The 19955-nt window shown below is 37.6% G+C and overlaps 1 protein-coding gene across 3 annotated transcripts in view; it reads left to right on the top strand.

Moving 5' to 3' along the window:
* The window catches only part of HIPK3 (homeodomain interacting protein kinase 3), a 68657-nt gene that overhangs the window by 37411 nt on the left and 11291 nt on the right, over nt 1-19955 (top strand). For all 3 annotated transcript variants that reach the window (XM_021527593.3, XM_021527592.3, XM_021527594.2), the window contains 7 exons: nt 10003-10126; nt 13188-13307; nt 14978-15064; nt 15925-16109; nt 16881-17040; nt 17450-17573; nt 19819-19940. In XM_021527593.3, coding sequence (XP_021383268.1) covers nt 10003-10126; nt 13188-13307; nt 14978-15064; nt 15925-16109; nt 16881-17040; nt 17450-17573; nt 19819-19940 — 922 coding nt within the window. The remainder of the gene's footprint in view (nt 1-10002; nt 10127-13187; nt 13308-14977; nt 15065-15924; nt 16110-16880; nt 17041-17449; nt 17574-19818; nt 19941-19955) is intronic.

Raw genomic sequence — 19955 nt, 5'->3', positions numbered from 1 at the left:
AGTTAAGCAGTTTATTTTAGGATCCAAAACTCTTCTAAGAATAGACAGGCTCTCCTTTCAACGGGAAAGGACAAATAAACTAACGTGGAATAATAGGGAAGGAAGAATAGGGAAAAAAGCAGAGAGGAAAAAGCATATGAAGAGAACAATAAAAGAGGGTTCTATTGGGGTTCAAGCCTGGGGTGAAACATCTGGAGGGACCATTGCATCTGGATTCTTTCAGCAGACTGTGGTGTGATGGGATGGGCTGGAAGGCTGAGGTCTTAACAGTCTAACCTACCAAAATAGACTTGTGTAGATTTCCTATTAGTAGTCCATAGGTTAAATTCATCAGGTAGGGAAAAAAAACCAAAACTCTAAATCTTCTAAAATAATTTCTTAGCTCTGCCAGAACATTAGCAGGTGGTTTTCTGTTGTGCCCCAAAGCTGAGGTGCTGCTGTGTTTCCCCATGGATGTGTCAGTGGGATTGCTAAGCCATGGGTAAGGATGAGACTTGTTCTGGTGGTGTCATATTTACACCACGGGTCTAATCATAGAAATTTGTATGGGAAAAACTCGCCAAGTCAGACAGTCAGTTCACTTGCCAGAGCATAAATAACTGCAGCAGTATTCAAATGAGAATGAAGGTTGTTATGTGTTGGTATGTACTCAGTGTTGGGTGTGTTTTTCTGCAGTGCTCTGTGGAAGTTACAGATTCCCACAGGACATTGAGCCAGACATGTATGGGTAATAATCTAACAGAATATTTAGTAACTAGAAACATTTAAAAATATTTCTATTCACTGAAAGGTCTCTACTAGTGTAACCTTGAGAAAGCTGATTTAATTTCATGTGTGTTAATTCATCTGCCCCAGTTGTTGCTCTGTAAGTTTTCTCTAATAACTTTCTTTTTTCTTACTGTTCTTTCTAATTCTTTGTGTTTCACTTTACAGCTGGCATAGGTACTATGTGTCTAGATAACACTTTGTGTAGGGGAGTATTCAAAGTGAAATGGATTCTGGTGTTCCATTTATTTAGTGAACAGGACATGAATCTCCAGTGTAGCATCAATACATGACATTTTGCAAGACACTACTGTTTAAACTTTATCTGCTTTGAATATTTGAATTCTAAGTGATCATGTTGTTGTTAATAGACACTTCTAAAAAAATACTAGATTCTCCTACAAGTCTGTTGCTTGTTTGTCTTTCAAAATTAAACAGCTTTAACAAACCTACTGTTTCTTTTTATTCTGATGTCATGTTGTCAGTGTTGAATCTTGATTTGACAATGTTTTTATAATCTAGTGTCACTACATAAATTATCTGTAATCTGTAATGAAAAACTATGGATTTTTTTTTTCCAAGATTACAAACTTGTAAAGTTTTTTTTTTCTCTTTATTTTTTGGTGAGCTTTCTATAATTCAAGCAATGTCATTTGAAGTCGAAATTTATCAGTCTGAGTTGCAAAATTTCACAAGAACATGACTTTGCATCACCCAGATGGGCAGGTATCAGCAGTTTAAAAAATCCTTTTTACAATGGATGAGGGTGTGAGCAGATTTTGTTACTCTCTGCAGTATTTGTGGGGCGTGTTCATCTCCAGTGCAGAATTGCTGTGCAACAGCTTTATGCTGGAAAATTATTTCAAATACTTCAGAAGTTTCATGGTTTCTTGAACTCTTGGGCTGAGCTGCCGACCTGCAGCAGGCAGGTGTCTTGTTGCCCTGTGTTGGAGGGCAAAGTTTTTTTACAAGTTTTGCTGAAGAATCAAATAAACTTTCCTTTGTGTTTTCAGCTTAGATTTTTCTTTGGTATTGGGGATATTTTTGTGTGTAAGGTTTTTTTTTGTTTGTTGGTTTGGTTTGTTTTTTTAAGTAGTTGGTTAAAATACAGCAGCATGTTACATGATACACTTGACTTCTTGACATAACAGCAACATCCTTATATATTCTTTTTTTACATGAACTATGCCAGTAACAGAGGCCCTCATGCTAATCAGTCATATTAAAAAATTATTTCTTTCCACTGCCTTGTGTCTGCTGGGTTTTTTTACAGTAGGATCTGTCTGCTTATTTCTTTGGCACCACCATACCTTTGTACCCTGAGCCCAGTTGTAGGACTGTTGTCATCAAGGGTTAAAACACAAAAAGCGTTTGCAGAAAACTCATTTACAAGGCATTGGCATTCTTGATAAGGATGCTAAAAGCAAATAGTGCTGTGCTTTTTACTCTTTTTGTAGAAACTCTATCTGTTCTTCAGCTGAAGTGTTTGGGCTCTGCAAATCCATGTAGACCCTTGTAGAGTTGGAAATTGTTATTCCCACAGAATCAACCATAACAAAGTAAAGCAGGGAGGGAATTAAGTTCTGATGTGTCTGAGCTGTGAGGCCTTGAAACATCCCACGCTGTGCTCTTCTCCTGTCCTCCTCCAGAGCTGGAAATGAGTGTTTGATCCTCTCCTTGGGTGGAGGTCAGCTCGTGGTTGCCAGCAGCCCCACTGCCTGCCCTTCCACAGTGCTTGCCTGTTCCAAACAAAATCATTTCAAGTCTGGCTTTCTTCAGAAATAATCTGGACAATTCAGCAGCTCATCTCGAGGGTTTGTTTTGTACTAAACCTCTGTATGAGATTTTGGATGTTCTCCTTTTCTGGGCAGAGGCAATGTCTGTGTGACCATCTCTTGCAGTCTTCGGCCAGGGAAGGATAAAGCACTGCAGGGTGGTCCCACAGAGTAAATCCTAAAGCACACAAAGGGTATTGTCCAAATTCAGTTATTGGTAAGTAACCTCGTTTGACACTTAAAAATATCAACATTTTGCTATCCAAAATGTAAATGTATTAAATAGCAGGCTTTATTTATCAATAAAACATCTGAAGAGTTTATATGACACCATTTTGTTCATTCTGTTGCTGCATAAGTATCAACTTTGCTTAATTTTCATGTAATTCAAAAACTGCTTAACCTATCAAGTGTATAAATAAATCACTCTGTAAGTCTTTTCAAGGAAAATCAAAATCATGTAAAGGCAGAAGCATAAACATCTGGTTTTAATAAAATCAACTTCTCCTTTCATGAGAGATAGTGGATAATTAGAAAAGAGTCTGCTGAAATATCTTGTTTTATTAGTTTCATCTGAATAAATGAAAGAGGAATAACTAAATTATTATCTTCAATATTTTTGGTAAATGGTTAGAGAAAATATATTAGCTTAAAATTTGTGCTCAAGCTTTCCAAACAGAATTGTTTTTCAGTATCAGGAAAAAGATCTAGGATAACTTGTGATTTTTTATTATTTTTTTATTATTTGAGGAAATTACCTAGGATTTAATTTTTTGTCTCATTTAATTTCTTGGTGAATTTTCCCCATTCAGTTATGAGCTATAAGTTCTAAAGTATTTTTTGCAGTGATTGCTTCTTTTTTAAGTAGTTACGTATGTGGGCCACATTCTATATAAGATTTTTAAATCCTTCTCTAGGGCAGATCAGGGTTCAAAGTTAAACTGGCAGCTGCATGTCAGTCTTGTATGTTATATATATATCTATCACTGGGAGGCTCTGAGAGGAATTAGGTCTTTTCTAGCTGTTGAGTGTGCATAGTCCTATGAAAATGTTTTATTAGGCAAAAATGAGGTTTCAATTTTGTAAAAAAAACCATCCTGTGGCCATAGGATTTTACAGGAGATACAGAGACTGATTTCCCTGTGTCTTCACTACCACTTCCCATGCACCAAACTCCTTCAGAGGAGGAATGAGACTAGGAATGAGGGGGTAACTTCCTATATCAACTTGAACATAAGTATTCTCACTATATTTTAAGGTAGATGGTGACATAGCCTTGAATTGCAGAGAGTGGTGGAATTGAGTCTTTCCTTCTACCTCAAAGACAAAGATGCCCCTATCCAGCTTAGCTAATATTTATTGAGTCTGTGTCTGAGCACTTATATTTTTGATTTCCAAGTACTCTTACATTCTTAGAGTTTAAAGAAATACCACCCATCAGAATCTGCTGCTTGCGTACTTCCCAATGCCTAATCATGAAAGAGTTAAAAGAACCCTAGAAAACTACAAAAGCCAGGAGTATGAATGTAAATCTAGAATTCAGTTTTTCGTTATTGATTTGCAGCAGTGTTCCTTCCAAAGAATAGGGAGGAAGGCTTGTTGTCTGGCATTGTGTATCATACTTGCATTTCTGAGATCAAATGTATGTTAGCACATGACACTGCCAGTCTGCCTCTGACATCTCAATGCACTTAAAAGCAAGAGACAATAAATTCAGCTGTAAAAGTGTTCTTAGGAAGTGCAATTGAGTGATTTTTTTTTTAATATGTAACCCAACTATTTTAAAGACACCTATAAATTTTCTCGATAGAATTCTTATTTGAACAAAATGACATTACAAGTAACAATTACTCTGACCATGAGGAAGACTGTAGAGATTAGAAGATTGTACAGAAAGTTGTAGTTTGTGTCAAGGGATTTTGCTTGGATAACTCGTATATTTGTGCAAGAATAGTGATTTTAATACATAGGAAATAAGATACGTGTATGTTCTCAGATCAGCAGTCTATGTATCCTGGTCTTTTGTTGCTGCAGAAAATTTACTGTTGCACGAGGTTGCACCTCAGTGTCTTCTGATGGAATTTTCTTACAGCTCTACACAATTGATGGCTGTTTTTGTTCTACATGGATTCAACCCTTACTTGTGGATATTTTCCTGTCTATCCATTCTTAAATACTCCTAATACTTTTTATCTCAACAGTGACTTGTGATTCTGAGAGTAATTGTAATTCTGGCTTTAAAAATCCACTTTTATGTTTACATCAGTCTTTATCTCAAAGTGGGTGGGGGATTCCTTGGTCTTCTAGTGTGAGGCAGGGCATTAGAAACACCTATCTGCTTCTCTTCCCTTATTTATTATATAATTTGAGTAATGTTACTGATCATTCATTCTTTCCTGAAGCTTTATAGTTCTAACAAGGGTTTCTTCTTGTACCCGAATCTCTTCAAGTCTTTTAATTTGTATTGTTCTTTTCTGCGTCTTTTCTATTTGATGTATCCTTTTTCAGATGGGGGTGACCAAAACTGAACACAGAATTCAAAAGTGAACACACACTATTCAAGGTGAGGGAATATCGCTAGTTTTATATAAGGCATAATATTTTTTACATGTCTTTGTCCTTTAAAAATAAATACTGATGTCCTGATTATTTTTGCTCCCAATTGTAAAATATTTTTCTTGAGTAATCTGTAAAATTGTCTAGATTTTTCATTGAAAAGTTGGTTAATTTATAACATAATTTTCTTCTGGATAATTAATTAATGAATATGGTACATTAATTTTCAATATGGTTTACTAATACACCATGTATGCTCTACTTCCTGTTGTTGTGTTGCTTTAATTGCATTTTTGAAATTCCTTCTGAAGACCATCATGAATCCACTACAGAGCCAACTGATCTTTATATCCTTCATCATTTCCAGGTTTTGTCATTACATGGTTCCTTCCCATTTCATCCTTCAGATTACTGAAGTGTACTTGCCTGGGAGTTTTTTTCTGGGTGCTGCCAGCTTGATTTTGATCCCTCCAGCCAAGAGTCTTTCCCGTGTTCTTGCAGATCTTGAAGAAAGGTTTGCATTCCTTCATGTGTGGTAAAGACTGGTAGTTGAAGAGAATTAATTGTTCATGAGACAACTCATCAGAATACCCATTGCCATCTCATTAACTTACTGCATCTGCTCCTTCTTTTAGGCCTCGTTTCTTTAGGAGAAGAATTATGCATCTCACAACCCATGTGTGGTTATTCCTCAGCCTTTGCAGGGGCAAAGACTGGTTTTACTCAGGCTGGTAATCTGGTTTGACTTTAACTCACACAAAGTGGATTCATTTACATGAGTGGTCCGTACCAGGGCTTTCAACAGGTCATTAATAAAAAAAAAATATAAACATCCTACCCTTTTGATGGCTTCCTTGTATTAGTATTTCTTATCATGGTGGCATTGTGTTGTATCCAGAGTAGGTAATCAATAGGCATTGTCAGCACAGTGGTAAATAGAGGTAGTAAAGTTTGAGGGGAAGAAAACTATTTCTAAACTCCCCAGTCTGGAGAGCAGCAGGTAAATAAAGCAGTGCTGTGATACACTGACCCTCCCACACTGGCAGGGAAATTGAAATAAAAATGGCTCAATCTTTAGCCTCACTTCCTTGATCTGTGAGGGGGTATGTGTAGTGTGACTGTGGGACCTTCAATGGGAACATATTTGAGAAATTATTCCTGCATTCAACTGATTTTTTCATGAAAGTACAGTTCTGGGAAGCTGCTGTTCTTATTGTTTTGTGCTGTTCTTCAGTTGTTACTTTGTACAACGACTGTTGGGTTTTAGCTTTTTCATGTAACTTCTGTTCTAAATTGGACTTCTGACCAATGGTTTCTAGGTAGTAATCATCTGAAATGGTTTGACTTCTTAAGAATTTTTTTTATGACTTATTTTTGTAGTATGGGTAATTCTTGCTCTTTATTCTCTGTTCCCCCAGTGTAAGGTTTGGAAGTAGTTTTCTGTTACTATGCTGCAGTTTTGATTTTTTTTTTTTTTTTAAGATTTTGCTTGAGGTTTGGCTTTTTGTTATTTTTTTTAATCCTCCATCAAGGACTGATCTAATTTTTCTGTAAATTTGTTTGTTTTGTTGCTTTATTTCAAGCTGGCTAACATGCTGAAGCTAAACTATTTTATGAAATATTTTGGTCTTTGAACAACTTAATGGAACAAATTGTGTAATTTCTTTTCTCATAAGCTTACAGAAAGTTATAGGATAGGATATGTATTTGTGGTCTGTGATGTAATAAATAGAAATGTGACTATCCAAACAAGCAGCTGAAACAAGTATTCATTTGTGTCTTTCATTTTTTTAGACCTTTCTAAGTATAAAGTCTAAGCTGTGCTGTTTTATGATAATGTTTTAAATTAATGTTGAATTAACACTAATGAGAATGAATAAATGCTTTCTCTCTAAAACCTTGCTTTTAATTTAAGTACATTTAAGTAATATTCAGTGACCTTAAGAAATTTGGAAAATTCTGGTGTTCTCCTTGTTGATGTCTTGGTATGGGATAACAGGTTGCTGTTTGCTGAAGTTTGCAGAAGACTGTGATATCTTCTGGTGCACTGCACATCTCGTGATCTGCAGTAAAAACCAAGCAGGAGTCTCTGTGTGTGTGCGTGGTGCTGTTTTGAGAGAGAGAAATACGAAGTTACACTGTTTTTTGAGTAATCTGATGTTAAAGTGACTGTTGGGACATCTGCAGTTCCTACTACTCTCCTGTCTATGCTGTGTAGTTAGGAAAAGAGTATCTTCCTTTTGAGGTGCATGTTGAAATATTCCTTATAGGAGAAAACAGCTGTGGGTCATCTTAAAAACAAAAATTGAAGAATGATTCTGTCCGCTTCAACACTTTTCTCTCCAGCTCTCCAGACAGATTTTTAATGAGAGCTTTAAAAGAAGGAGAAACAGAAGCAGGTGTTTTTGAGCATGACATTAACAAACTTTCATTTAACAAAAATATTTGAGCTGGTTAAGGCCACTCCAAACATAATCAAACTCAGTTACAGTTCTCCTGCAACTTAAAGTGCCGTGAGAAAGTTGCCCCATTTTAAGGACTGACATGAGACATGGTGGGTGACGTTGGCCCTGAAAGAGCAGCAGTTTTTCATGTTCCTCTCTTCAAGCTGGCCTGAAAATATGTTTTGTTCCCTGTGCGGTGGAATGGTGCAGGTAGCTGTGCTCAGGAGCACATTTATTTCCTCTTCTTTCTGGATGGCAGGTCTGGTGTTGGCAAGCGAGGAATACTTCACCTCTCCTGAAACACCTCTCTTTTCCTTCAACTTACTTATTAGTGCTTTTCTTTGTGGGGAAACTACCAGATTACTGTATTTTGAAACACAGCAAGCATTCTCTCTTTTTTTTTTTTTTTGGCATTGTATCTACCCTCATCCTTCTCTCCTTTGGGATCCTGTCTCTCCACAGGGACAGACAGACCGACGGACTGCGGCTATTTTTGCACTGCACACATATTAACCATCGAGTAAACCTAAGAGGTTTTACAGAGCTTATTTTAGCAGAAGCATTTGCTAAAGCCCCTGTATCCATAGGCTGTGTATATTCATTAACTATTCAGGGCTGTAACATAATGCAACAAAAGGAAGTGTATTTTAACAGAGATCTGTAACAACCATAGGCAGACTGGCACCCATCCAGCGGGGAAAGGCAGACGCTTCTCACTGCTATTTCTGTCTTGTGGCATCCAGAGATGTTGCATTGATTTCTTGGATAACAAAACTAGCTAAGACTTACTGCAGTGTCAGGATCCTGCCTTGTAAAAGTATGTATGTTTGATCCCCAGAAGTTTAGTGCAGTCAAATCTTTGGAGGCAGTGGAAAACTGAGCCTCTCCAGTTTCACTGCCAGTGTGACAAGATTTAGCCTTCATATAATCACATCCAAAATGGTTTGTAGCAAGGATGGGGAGAACTGAAGTACCAGCATGAATGGAAAGTACATAATTATTTAACAGAATATCCTGTCCTATAGATTTTTTCATCTGAAAGGTGTTGGGTTTTCCCTGTGGCAGAAGCCCGAATGGCTTCACTGGTCGGAGATGGGGCAGAGAATTGGGAGTCCTTTCCCTGGTGGTGAGCGTGTATCCCTGGAGCTTGAAATATGTCTATGTAGAGCTTCTGCCAACTTCCCCTTGTGAAAAGGGATGGGGATGCTTGAGCTCTTGGGCTGCTCTACAGCTACAAGATAGCTTCTTTGTCCCAACATAGCATAAAAATAGGAATTTGTTCCTAATCCAGCACATGTCAGTAATTTAAAGACTATTTTGATAAAGGTAGATGTCAGAGGAGAACGAGATATGTAGGTATTTACTATGATCAGAGCCTGTTTTGTGTGTGGAATGTCAATAGACTACTCCAGGATATGCTGAAGTGTAATATTTGTGAGCTTTTCCCCAGGTGAGAGATCCCACGTTTCCTGGTCAGTTGATTGCTCCCATTCTGCCCAGCTGCATTGGGAATTACCGTCTTGGTTTTAACCCCCTTCCTGCTGTTCTGTGACATGCTAAGCAAACAAAAGATTGTCTGCTTTAAAAGTGGATCCCTTCATAGTGTGATGCTTGAAATAATATTTTACATCTCCAGCCGTCTTTCCGTGTTAGAATGCAGACACAAATTAATTCTTTTTCCTTTTGTTAATAACTTGAATGAGCTGGGAGGGAAGGTTTTAAAAGGACAAATACAATGAAAATGGATACTTGTGAAATACTTGAGTTCCATTCCACGTGAACAGAGGTGTTAAAAGCCCCTTTAGCAGCTGTGTCAATACCAATTTTTCTGGTTCTTGAGTGCAGACATAAATTCAGATGGTGTTGGTTAAATAATTCACATTTGTTTTAGGTGAAAAATAACACCTGTTCTGTTTAGCGAATGCAGTGCTTTCATTTAAGCGATTTAAAAATTGATCACATTCAGCCTTTGATTGGAGTACATTAATTTGCAGTTACATAATTAAATTGATATTTTAAATAGCTTTAACTGTACTGTACAGTTGAGAAGTGTGTAAGTGGATTTTCAGATAAAACTTCTAGTTGGGTGCTTTTTTTTGAGATAAAAGACTGTTGTGTTTGGAATATAGTTACAGATATATGATATTGAGTGGACAACTCATTTGAGACATACTGGAGGAAAGGCAAAAGTTCTGAATCAGGGACATTCTGTTTTCCAGGCATATTAGTTATTTTAATGTGCATAGCAAACTGGTACTTGTAGTAAAAAAGCATCTTGGAGCTGCAATATATTGGCACAGGCTACTTGGAAAAATAAAAATGCAATTTCTGATGCTGTGATTTTATTGAAATAATTATCAAGAAACAGATTTTGGTTTCTTATTTTTTGTTTGTCATGTTGGATTGTTGAATGACCTTTCTTCCCCAAGGAAAAAACTTCAGTAACCGTGTTTGATTTGCAGAGCACCAGAGATCATACTGGGATTGCCGTTTTGTGAAGCCATAGACATGTGGTCGTTAGGGTGTGTGATTGCAGAGCTGTTTCTTGGATGGCCACTGTACCCAGGAGCACTGGAATATGACCAGGTAGTAGAATAAATTTCACAAGCATATCTGCACTTTCTGCAACTTAAGACTTTCAGATCATTAAATCCAGACTTTTAAATGCTAATAATTTCCCCTATTATGTAGTGTTTATTCAAGTCTGTTCAATGTTTTTAGTTTAGCCTTATTGATTGTCCTGGGAACATAAATCCTGGTTCTGACCCAGACTGTATATTGTGCTGTTTTTTTTTGAATTAAGTTTCCATTTGTCTTCCCCACTCCATCTTATGAAATGGATATTGGTATTAAAGCTGCTGTTTCTGATGGGAAGCAAAGTTTGCAGCTACCATCACTGCATTATAATCTCTCTTTCATTTGCCATGAACAGGGTTGACTCTGGAATGTCTATTCAGATGTCAGGATTAATTGTGCTCTGAATACTTTCTGCTGCTTTCTGGAAATCCAGCAAAGTTCAAGGATTCGAGAGCCTGTACTTCACGAGGAACAAGAATGAGCTGTCACAATCATACTGTAGCTAGGCAGGGGTAAAGCTTGGAGCTCTTCAAGCTCTGCCCTTGCTTTGTTGGAGTTTTCAGTACTGACACCGTCAGCACTAGTGAGCAAACTTAATAAAACCCTGCATTGTTTCTAATGAAAGATGTAGAACATTTTTATTTTAAACACTTAGAAAATAATGTGGAATTTAGGAGGAATATAATCAGCATTCTGAGTGTGCCCACCTGGTTTTGAACTTGGCAAGTGAAGCAATCTCTTGAAAACCCCACAAGAGCAGCACTGGCTTCTTGCTAAGTTCTGATCTTTGATGTAGCATTTAGTTCAGAGGATGCTCTTTAGGTTATTCAAGTCCTGCTCATGGAATGGGCTTTTGGCTTTCTGCACTGACAGATCAGACCTACTTCTCTGAAAATTTGTTTGCTAGAACCATTTTCAGGAGATATATTAATTTTGTGTTGATGTTGGTAGTGTTTTGTATTTCAGTTTCCTTCATTTACACAAAATGCAGTGTTTCACATGGGGAAGTGAGCTATGAATGGAATGTGGGTTGATGCTATGATGCACTTAGACATTTCTGCAGACTTGCTGTTAAAATGGAAAATAAAAGAGGAAACATCTCACAAACCATATAATTCACTGTCCTTTTTAAGCATAAAGGGAAGGTTGTTTTTTTTTTGAAAGAATCTATAATGCTCTCTCAAAAATTTCCAAGAATGCAGCAAATTTATTGACCTTTTAGATATCAGTCAAGTTTGCTGGAAGCCTCATCTAGCAACTTGCCTGATCCTCATGTTGGAGAAGTTGTGGTGGAAGAGGGGCTGCAACCTCCTCTGCACCAGGAGCAGGAATTATCTTGCTTTAACCAGGCTTGTAACTGTGCACCAACAGCTCTGCAAAACTTGCTTTGGAGAAATTAGATTCAGGGCTTTTCTCAGTATCCAGAAGTTCAGCAGGAGCAGGAGAAGGCTTCCAAGGGAATTCCCATCCTCCTGCTATGTGGTGTGTGTCACTGAGTAAACAAACAGGCTTTGTGCTGCATTTTCCCCCTGTCCCCCTGGTTGTGGCAGCCAGCACACTGGCCCTTGAAAGGGAGCTCTTAGTTCTTACATCCATTTGTGGTTAGAAGCAGTAACAGCTGTATTTCTCAGTGGAAAACAGCCCTGTCTTCTGAGCTTTAATACTCATTAGAAACGGGCACAGGTGCTTAACTGCTGAATTTTTCAATTAATGCACTGGCTTTTCCCCTCTACTTTTTAAGACTCTTTGTTTTCTGGACATTATAAATGATCTGGAAACATTCCTGGTCAGAGTAGGATTCTCCTTTCTCCCTGAGGCAGGAAATTATGGAGAATACTAAACCCCAGAAGTGGGCAGCATCGTGTTTAATTCCTCCCCACCTGGAACTGTCACTTACTTTTCAGCAGAAGCCTCTCATGTTCCTTGTACTCTCTACTGCCCATCAGTTTTTCTCCTCTCAGGTACTCTCAGCTCTGAAGTCCTCTCTCTTTCATTGACTTTATCTTCTCATATCTCAATTTCTGATTTGGTGCATTTGGCCACTCTCTCCTTTTGATTTTTCCCTTTCTTCTCTCTTATTCCTTGGCTGCTCCTCCTTTTCCAGCCCTTCTGTGGCGTGGGACCCTGGCCCTCAGCAGTTCAGCCCTGGCTGCTGGAATCTGTACCCTCTCCATCCCAACCTGCAACAAACTTGGTTTTCAATTATTGCCAATTATAGTTCCAATTCCAAAGTGGTTTTTAATTTTTGAAAGCAATACTGCCTCTGGGATGACTCCCCCCTTGTAGAGTGAGTTGACATTGCATGCACAGTAGTTAAAACACGTCATGTTTCAACAGATTTCTGTTGAAGCCTTGAAACTTAACTTTTCTAGGTAATCCACTGATCACCAACTATGATACGTAATGCAGAATGCATAGTAAATCATCTAAAATAAATGCATCTTGATCATTTTAGAGCAAAGTTTCTTTCAGGCATAAAGCAAATCCATTCCCACCACACTCAGCAGCAGAGTTTTCTTGCACAACAACACTACCTTTTGCTGCCTGGAGCTTGTACAGGCACTCCCTTTCCACATGGAATGTTTCCTTGAAATGCAGGTGTGTCAGATGTGTAAAGACTGATACACTGGAAACTGCAAATGGGAAGGATTTTAATCAAGTTACATAATGAGAACAGGCCAAAAAAAAAAAAGAATCATCCAAGTTCTTTAAGCAAACAGAGTACTCCTACCAATTTTCCTGTTTAGAATAAAAAAAATACATTTAGGATTTGAGTGGGTTGAGGGGGTAATGACAGCCACTCTTCCCAGCTCCTTGTTCCTGTGAACCAACCTAAAAATCCTGCTTATATAGGTCACTTGAGAGGTTTGTTTGTGTGGCTTTCTCTAGAGATGGAGAGAGCACTGCCAAGGCTCAGGTTGCTCCCTTCTGTAAGATGTAGCTGTCGAACTCTGAGCTCCGTTCATTTTGTCATTTTTCAAATGAAATTAAAAGTTTTTAACTGTGTGGGGATCACGTTTTGAAAACAAGAGGTAACTTACTTACTTTCCCTGTTGTGTTTTTTCTTCAGATTCGTTACATTTCACAGACTCAAGGTTTGCCAGGAGAGCAGTTGTTAAGCATGGGAACGAAAACTGCAAGATTTTTCTGTAGAGAAACGGATGCACCATATTCTAGTTGGAGATTAAAGGTAAACAGGAGAATGTAGTAGAAAACAGCACAATATGCTATGAGCAGAGAAGCCAAGATTCACTCCAAGACCATTATGTCCCTGGTGCATCTCCTGTGGTTTTTACCAGCTCCTGCTCTTTATCCCTTCCATTTTTTCTGGTCCCCAAGGTGCAGCTGCCAGGCTGTGCTGTGGCCAGTTTGTGGCTGCCAGGTGGGGAATTCAAATTAAGCCTCGTATCTCCAGAGGTGCTAAATGAATATGTTTGTTTTGTTCTCTTTTTTGCTCGGTTACTGCTTTTCGCTTCATGTGAGAAATTTGTCTCTGCGGCCCACTGCTGCTCTGACAACATTTGTCCAGAACTGGCTGCAGAAGTTCCTAGGAGAAAAGGGAGATTAAGAAATAACGTGGCTGTGTACAGCTCATTTCTTTTAGATCTCTTGCTAAAACAACCTTTGTTGGCTGAAAGGTGCAATACAGTGAATGCAGTCAAAGTTAAAATGTACTTTAATGTTCTGCACACCTTGCTTCTCTCTAAGCAGCATTATTGAACTCTGGCCATGAGCAGAGCTTTTGCTTCCTACCCAAATAATTTACTTTTTTAAAAATTGTGTTGCTTCATGGCCCAACTTCCCTGGGTTTACAGAGGGCTCAGGCAGCACTTGGGGCTGACAGGGATCTCTGCAGTAATAAACAGCTGCCAGCTCCCAGCAGGGGTTGCATAAGTCCCCCCAGCAAGTTGGTAAATCCGGGGCTGCACTGGGGTTATGTAACATTTCTGCAATTACACCCACACCTGGTTAATCCCTCCCTCTGCTTTCTCAAGCACTTGGGCTTTAGGTGGCACTTTACATCTGGCTTCTCCGTGTCAGAGCCAGTTCTTGGTGCAGACAGCCCTCCCCAGTTCCAGGAGCTCTTTGTTACCTTGCAGAGATTAATTAGGAGTTTTGATATGGGCTGTTGCTCATTACTTGTAATTTTTGTCCAAGTTCATTTTGGAAGCTTTTCTGCAATCTGTGTGTTAAAAGTTTTTCTCTGAAGTCCCACCTTGCCTCTTGCACCACCAGCCTACTGGTGCCGTCTGTGTTGAAGAAGGAAAATGGTAACAGGAGGTACTATACCAACTCATAAACCATCCATTTTCGAGGATGTTTTTGTTTCATACTGAAGTATTTAAAATATTTGCACCACTTGTGTATGTGGAGGAATAAAAGTATCATAATAAAGAGAAAGAAAAGAGAAAACAAGTTGAACAGATACCACCTGTTTTTTTGTTTATTTCTTTTACAGTGATGTGATACTGCTGCTGCTTGGGGTTTTAGGTCTTGAGTTTGAGAAAATTGGTAAAATACAATAATAGAAAAGCTGTGATATATAAAAATATAAGAGTTTCATTAAACTGCTCTTTGCTAGGCTTTCAGCACTTCCTGTGTGATTCATAAACTATCTGTTGTAATCCAGTATTGTGATTTGTCAGATGGAAAACATTGTAGTTAGTGTCTTTTGATTTAGAAAATGAAATTAGCCAGTTAAACAGCATACGAATATATAACTGATACAGTAATTATTTGGGAAAAAAATAGTGTTTTCTAGTGTTTTCTTTATGTCAATAAATACATAAAGTTACTTTGTAGTTATAGGTGACCTTTTTTGACAGATTTTAAACTCAGCTTTCCTTTTCTTTTGTTGAGACATTGGAAGAACATGAGGCAGAAACAGGTATGAAGTCTAAAGAGGCCAGAAAGTATATTTTCAACAGTTTGGATGATATAGTGCACGTGAGTATTAGTCTCCTTCCTTTGCAAAGGAATATGTGAGAATGACTGGTGATTTTAAAACATTTTACTGGTTTGGAAAGAAATGCCTCTTAGAATATTATTTCTTGTGTCTCAGTCATATTCATTCTTCTCTACTGCTCCGAGAAAAATGTCTAGCTGTGTCAGCCCTTTGAGGTTTTAATAAAGATCTTTCTTTTCCATTGCTTGTGTTAAACAGTGGAACTTGTCCTTGTGGTGGGGGAACCCTTGAGTTTTGTGTAAAATGTATATTTTCCCTTCTACCTTATCTGCCACTGTGGCAAAGAATACATATGGAACCTGCTTTGTTTATTGTTTGATTTCCAGTATAATTCTATTACTGTAACAATGTAATTCTAAGTGTAGTTTTTTAAATTTTGCTTTAAAAAACATAACTATTTCCTCACTTTTCTTTAGCCTTATACCTTTCTAGTCAATAAGAAAAGGCAATTTTTTGTTGTCTTTCACATCCTGAAAAAAGGATCAAATCTTGTTGCAAGGTTAGCATTAATATGTGCTTGAAATTGTTTTTTTGAGGATCAACTCTGTAGTTTGAATTAGACCATAAAAAGATCTTTATTTGAAATCTTACTTCTTAAATTCCAAGTCCCAGACTGGAATAAAGCCTTCAGCAATTTTTAACAGGGGAGGTTGCAAGGGGGAGTAGTGTGCATGCCTAAAAAAAGTCACAAACTCCAAGCCAGCTGTTTTGGGTTAAGACAAATCCACCATGCCCCATGTGATAAAAGTGCTGAATATTAGTATTTTATAGCAGAAAACAATACCAGAAAGAGTTAAACTAATGTGCATATCTTCTATCTGACTGTTTTGTTTGGTGCCAGGTGAACATGGTGATGGATTTGGAAGGAAGTGACCTGTTGGCAGAGAAGGCAGATAGGAGGGAATTTGTCAGTCTGTTGAAGAAAATGTTGCTTATCGATGCTGATTTAAGAATCACTCCAGCTGAGACCCTGAACCATTCTTTTGTTACCATGAAGCACCTTCTCGATTTTCCTCATAGCAACCAGTATGTAGCATAGAAATCTCTGTTGTTGCAATTCATTTGTATAAAAGTGTTGTTTCTTCTGGTATCAGAGAGAAAAAAAAAACTTTCATCATTTTTGCAGTGTCTTAGAAAATTCTTTCAAGTGCTTGCAGTATTAGATACATCTATTGGGTCAAGGAAACTGCTTGAATAATTATGTTTTTCTCTGAAAGTAACAGAGCAATAGATTTCTAAGTTGTTTTTATGCATGATTGTTAAAATTCCAACAGTGCAGAAACTTGGGTGTGATTTTTGGAAGTATGAGGAGCCCTAGTTCCTGTCAGTCATTGAGGGCTAGAGTAGGCATTTCCTCTTGAGGTTAACATCTCAGATACTTCCTTTCATGTATTGATTAATGTGGAATATATTGAAAGTTTTCTTGCAGTTCTGGAGTTGTATATTTCACCGTGGATTTCCTAAAGTTGCAAGCATTTCACTGAAAGAGCAAGCTTTTTCCATCTATTTAATTTCCTTCTTTTCTGTTTGTACACAGCTGTTAGAAAATGGTGTCACATGGAAAGAGAAAGAGACAGCAGTATTTTTCTTGAATTTAAAATACGCATCAGAGAGGCTTGATGTGGCCATAGTAACAGCAGTGTTTCTGTTTTTCTACCTGTGTGCATGATCCCATTCTGTGAAACTGGGAAACGTGGGGTCTGAACTAATTTTTTTTCCCTTATTTTGGGGAATTGTTTTTTTACCTTTAATGACATGAAATAGTGATTAAAGCAACTTATTTTCTGGTTCTGATAGAGTGAAGTCCTGCTTTCATATAATGGATATTTGCAAATGCCGATCAAACCTGTATGACTTAAGCAATTGCAATAAAACATCACTTATGAGATCAGTTGCCTCAGGCAGTGCTGCCAACCTGACTGCAAGCTTTGCCAAGATTGGTCCAGTAAGAAGTCAGGTAAAAACAATGGTTCATGTTTTTCTTGGTTTGGCTTGGTTTTGTTTTATTTTGTTTTGTTTTTACTGTGAGTTCAGCTAATGTTGTTTTTCTGAGTTATTTAATAATTGAAAAAATTGCATCTGTTAAATGGCAAAATCTTGTGTCTTGTACTCTCATTTTTTCCCTAATGTTTTCTTAAACGAGTCATTTTGAATATGTTTCAAATTAAGTTACAAGCTGGGGTTGCCAGTGCTGTATTCTGGTGCCCTCCAGTGGCCCAGTGTGATGGCTTCCTGTGCAATGGCTTTGAAATGTTCATTTTTATAATTTTTTTCGTTATTTACTATATAAAGTGGTGGAACAAGTGTGTGAGAGATGTAGATTCCCAGTTATTATAACCTTGCCTGTGTTGAATTTGTTCCCTTAGGCATTAACTGCATCTGCCCACTCAGTTCTGCACCAAGGAATTCCACTGCAGGCAGGAACTGCTCAGTTTGGTTGCAGTGATGTTTTCCAGCAAGCATTGATTATATGTCCTCCAGCTATTCAAGGTATATTTATCTGTAATTGTCACAGTTCTTAAAATATGAGTGTTACTGCCTGGCTGTTAGCAATATTTGAGTTTTCTGATATATCCACTTAAGGTCTATATTTAAGCCAACTTAATTATGTCATTAAAAATCAGCGTGTGAGTCAGATGCAGATACACTGCACCTTTCTGAATGAAACAGCAAATCAGCACCTGCAGAAAATGATTTAAGCAATGCAGAGCCCATCTTCATATACTACACACACAGAGATAAATTTATGTCTTGGATAAAATAGGAGAAAAAAATGTGAAAGGAGAAGCAATGAGGATGTTCTGAAATAAAATTGGAGAGGAAACAGGATAGATGGAATATTAGTGTCTTATTTATGCAATTATGGAATTATGGAAATGGGAAGGCAGTTTATGTTGTTTACTTATTAACTTAGCTTGATTATAGTCTTTGTTCTATAGATGTAGTTTATTTATCTTGGTGATGTTCAGCTTTGTGTTGAGATCAGGTCTTGAAGTTACAGAATTTATAGGGAGTAGGTTTTTTTAAGAATGGCCTCAGTTTTCCCTCTGCATTTTAAAGTTTTGGAATTCACACTAGATGGCACTCTGAAATGAAACAAACCAGAAATATTCAACCTAAACTTAAAGCCTAGGAAGTCTTAATCTCTGTAGATAAAGATAGATACAGCAGACTTTATCAGTAATATTATTTGTAGCAGCTGCATCTACCTTAGGTTCCAGAAATTCAAGAAAGGTCTGACTATTCACAGGCTGCTTCACAGAGATTTCCTTCTGAACAGTTAATTATTTAAATGATGTATGTTCTTTACACAATGGCATACTCCAAAATGACTATTGTTTTCATTATTCCCAGATGAATAAGGTGATTTATAGAAAAGGAAACAGCACAGGCAGACACTTTATCTGTGATTTTTATACTGTATTCTTAATATGATGATAACTTTCCAAATTTAATTTCTGCTACAGCTGAAGTGGAGGGGATATATTGTTTTCATCACATAGGTGACGAGTTGCTGGCACAGATGAAAAGGGATATTAATGGCATCTGGCACTGCTTCAAAGTTTCCCAGCTTGGCTGCTCTGTGGAGTATCTGAAGTGCTAAAACTCTCTACTTCTGTCAGAGTTAAGATGCTGCTCTTCTAGATGGCTGTGGGGAAAAAAATCAGTCAAGTGCATTTCAAAATTAAAAGCTTTGAAGTGCGTGGTTCTAACTTAGTATTGTGTTATGACATGAGAGAATCACATCAGATGAAAACTTTGTTTCATTCTGTACTGTAAAGATTAAAAAAAAACTCAGCCAGAGCACTTATAAACTTCAGTGTAGTAATTCTTTAGTGGTTACCTGTGAACACTCATGTTTAATCTTTGATTAAAGCACAAGGCATGAAGTGCAGTTAGAAAATGAGATCAGGGATATCTTTTCCTAGCCAGTATTTTCTTGAAGCATGGCTGTTCTGTTGCAATGTCTGTTTAGAAAAATTCCTCTTTCATTATAGTTTTATGTAAATTATGTAAAAATTGTTATTGCAGTAAGCATTGCAGTATTGCTGTACGTGTGTTAGTTTCCTGTGACAATAATGAAATCTAAACAAGGCATGAGATGCATCTTTTTTGTATTATACTCTGGTGAGCAGTGCTGTAGTTTGCATTATTTTGAGGAAGACAGGAATGGGGTTATGGATTTACTGCAGGTATTTGATGAAGTAAAAGGTTTTACATTGTTTCCCACCAAAGAGATGGTAACAAAGAGGGACATTATACATGTGGCACTGCCAGCTATAAAAGCTGAGAGAAATGTGTTTCAGCCTGCTGGAAATACAGAGCATGAGGTGTGCAGGAGTCCATTCTGAGAAGCTTTGACGTTCAGTTCTGCTTACTTTTGCCTGCTTCCTTTCAAATTCTTTTAATGTAGTTTGTGATAAAGAGTAAATGCTTAGCTCTGCAGAACTTTCTGCCAAAGTCATTCCTCTTTCTAGTAGTCTGTTTCCAACTAGTAGCTATTGGCAGTTCTTTCTGGAAACCACAGCTCAAATATTTGTGCAGATAAGTTACAGCACAAAAATCTTTTAGGTGTTAATTTGTTTGGCTTGAAAGTCTAAATTATGGAATTAGATCATAAACACATTTTAAAAAATGGTGAAATGTTTTAAAATTTTTCTCTGTGTTTGCTCAGAAAATACATGCAAGACTGCTGTTTGCCTAAAGCTTGGGTGTGTGTTTTTTTCCCTTCAAGGAATTCCTACAAGCCACAGCAAACCCACCAGTTTCTCCCTGAGGGTGGATAATGCAGTTCCACTGGTGACCCAAGCCCATGCAATTCAGCCACTACAGATTCGAGCAGGAATCCTTTCTCAGGTTGGTCTACTTGAA

This window comes from Lonchura striata, chromosome 6 (assembly GCF_046129695.1).
Source record: "Lonchura striata isolate bLonStr1 chromosome 6, bLonStr1.mat, whole genome shotgun sequence".
NCBI lineage: Eukaryota > Metazoa > Chordata > Aves > Passeriformes > Estrildidae > Lonchura > Lonchura striata.
Note: the sequence above shows the minus strand (reverse complement) of the source record. Positions and strands in the feature narration are given on the sequence as shown.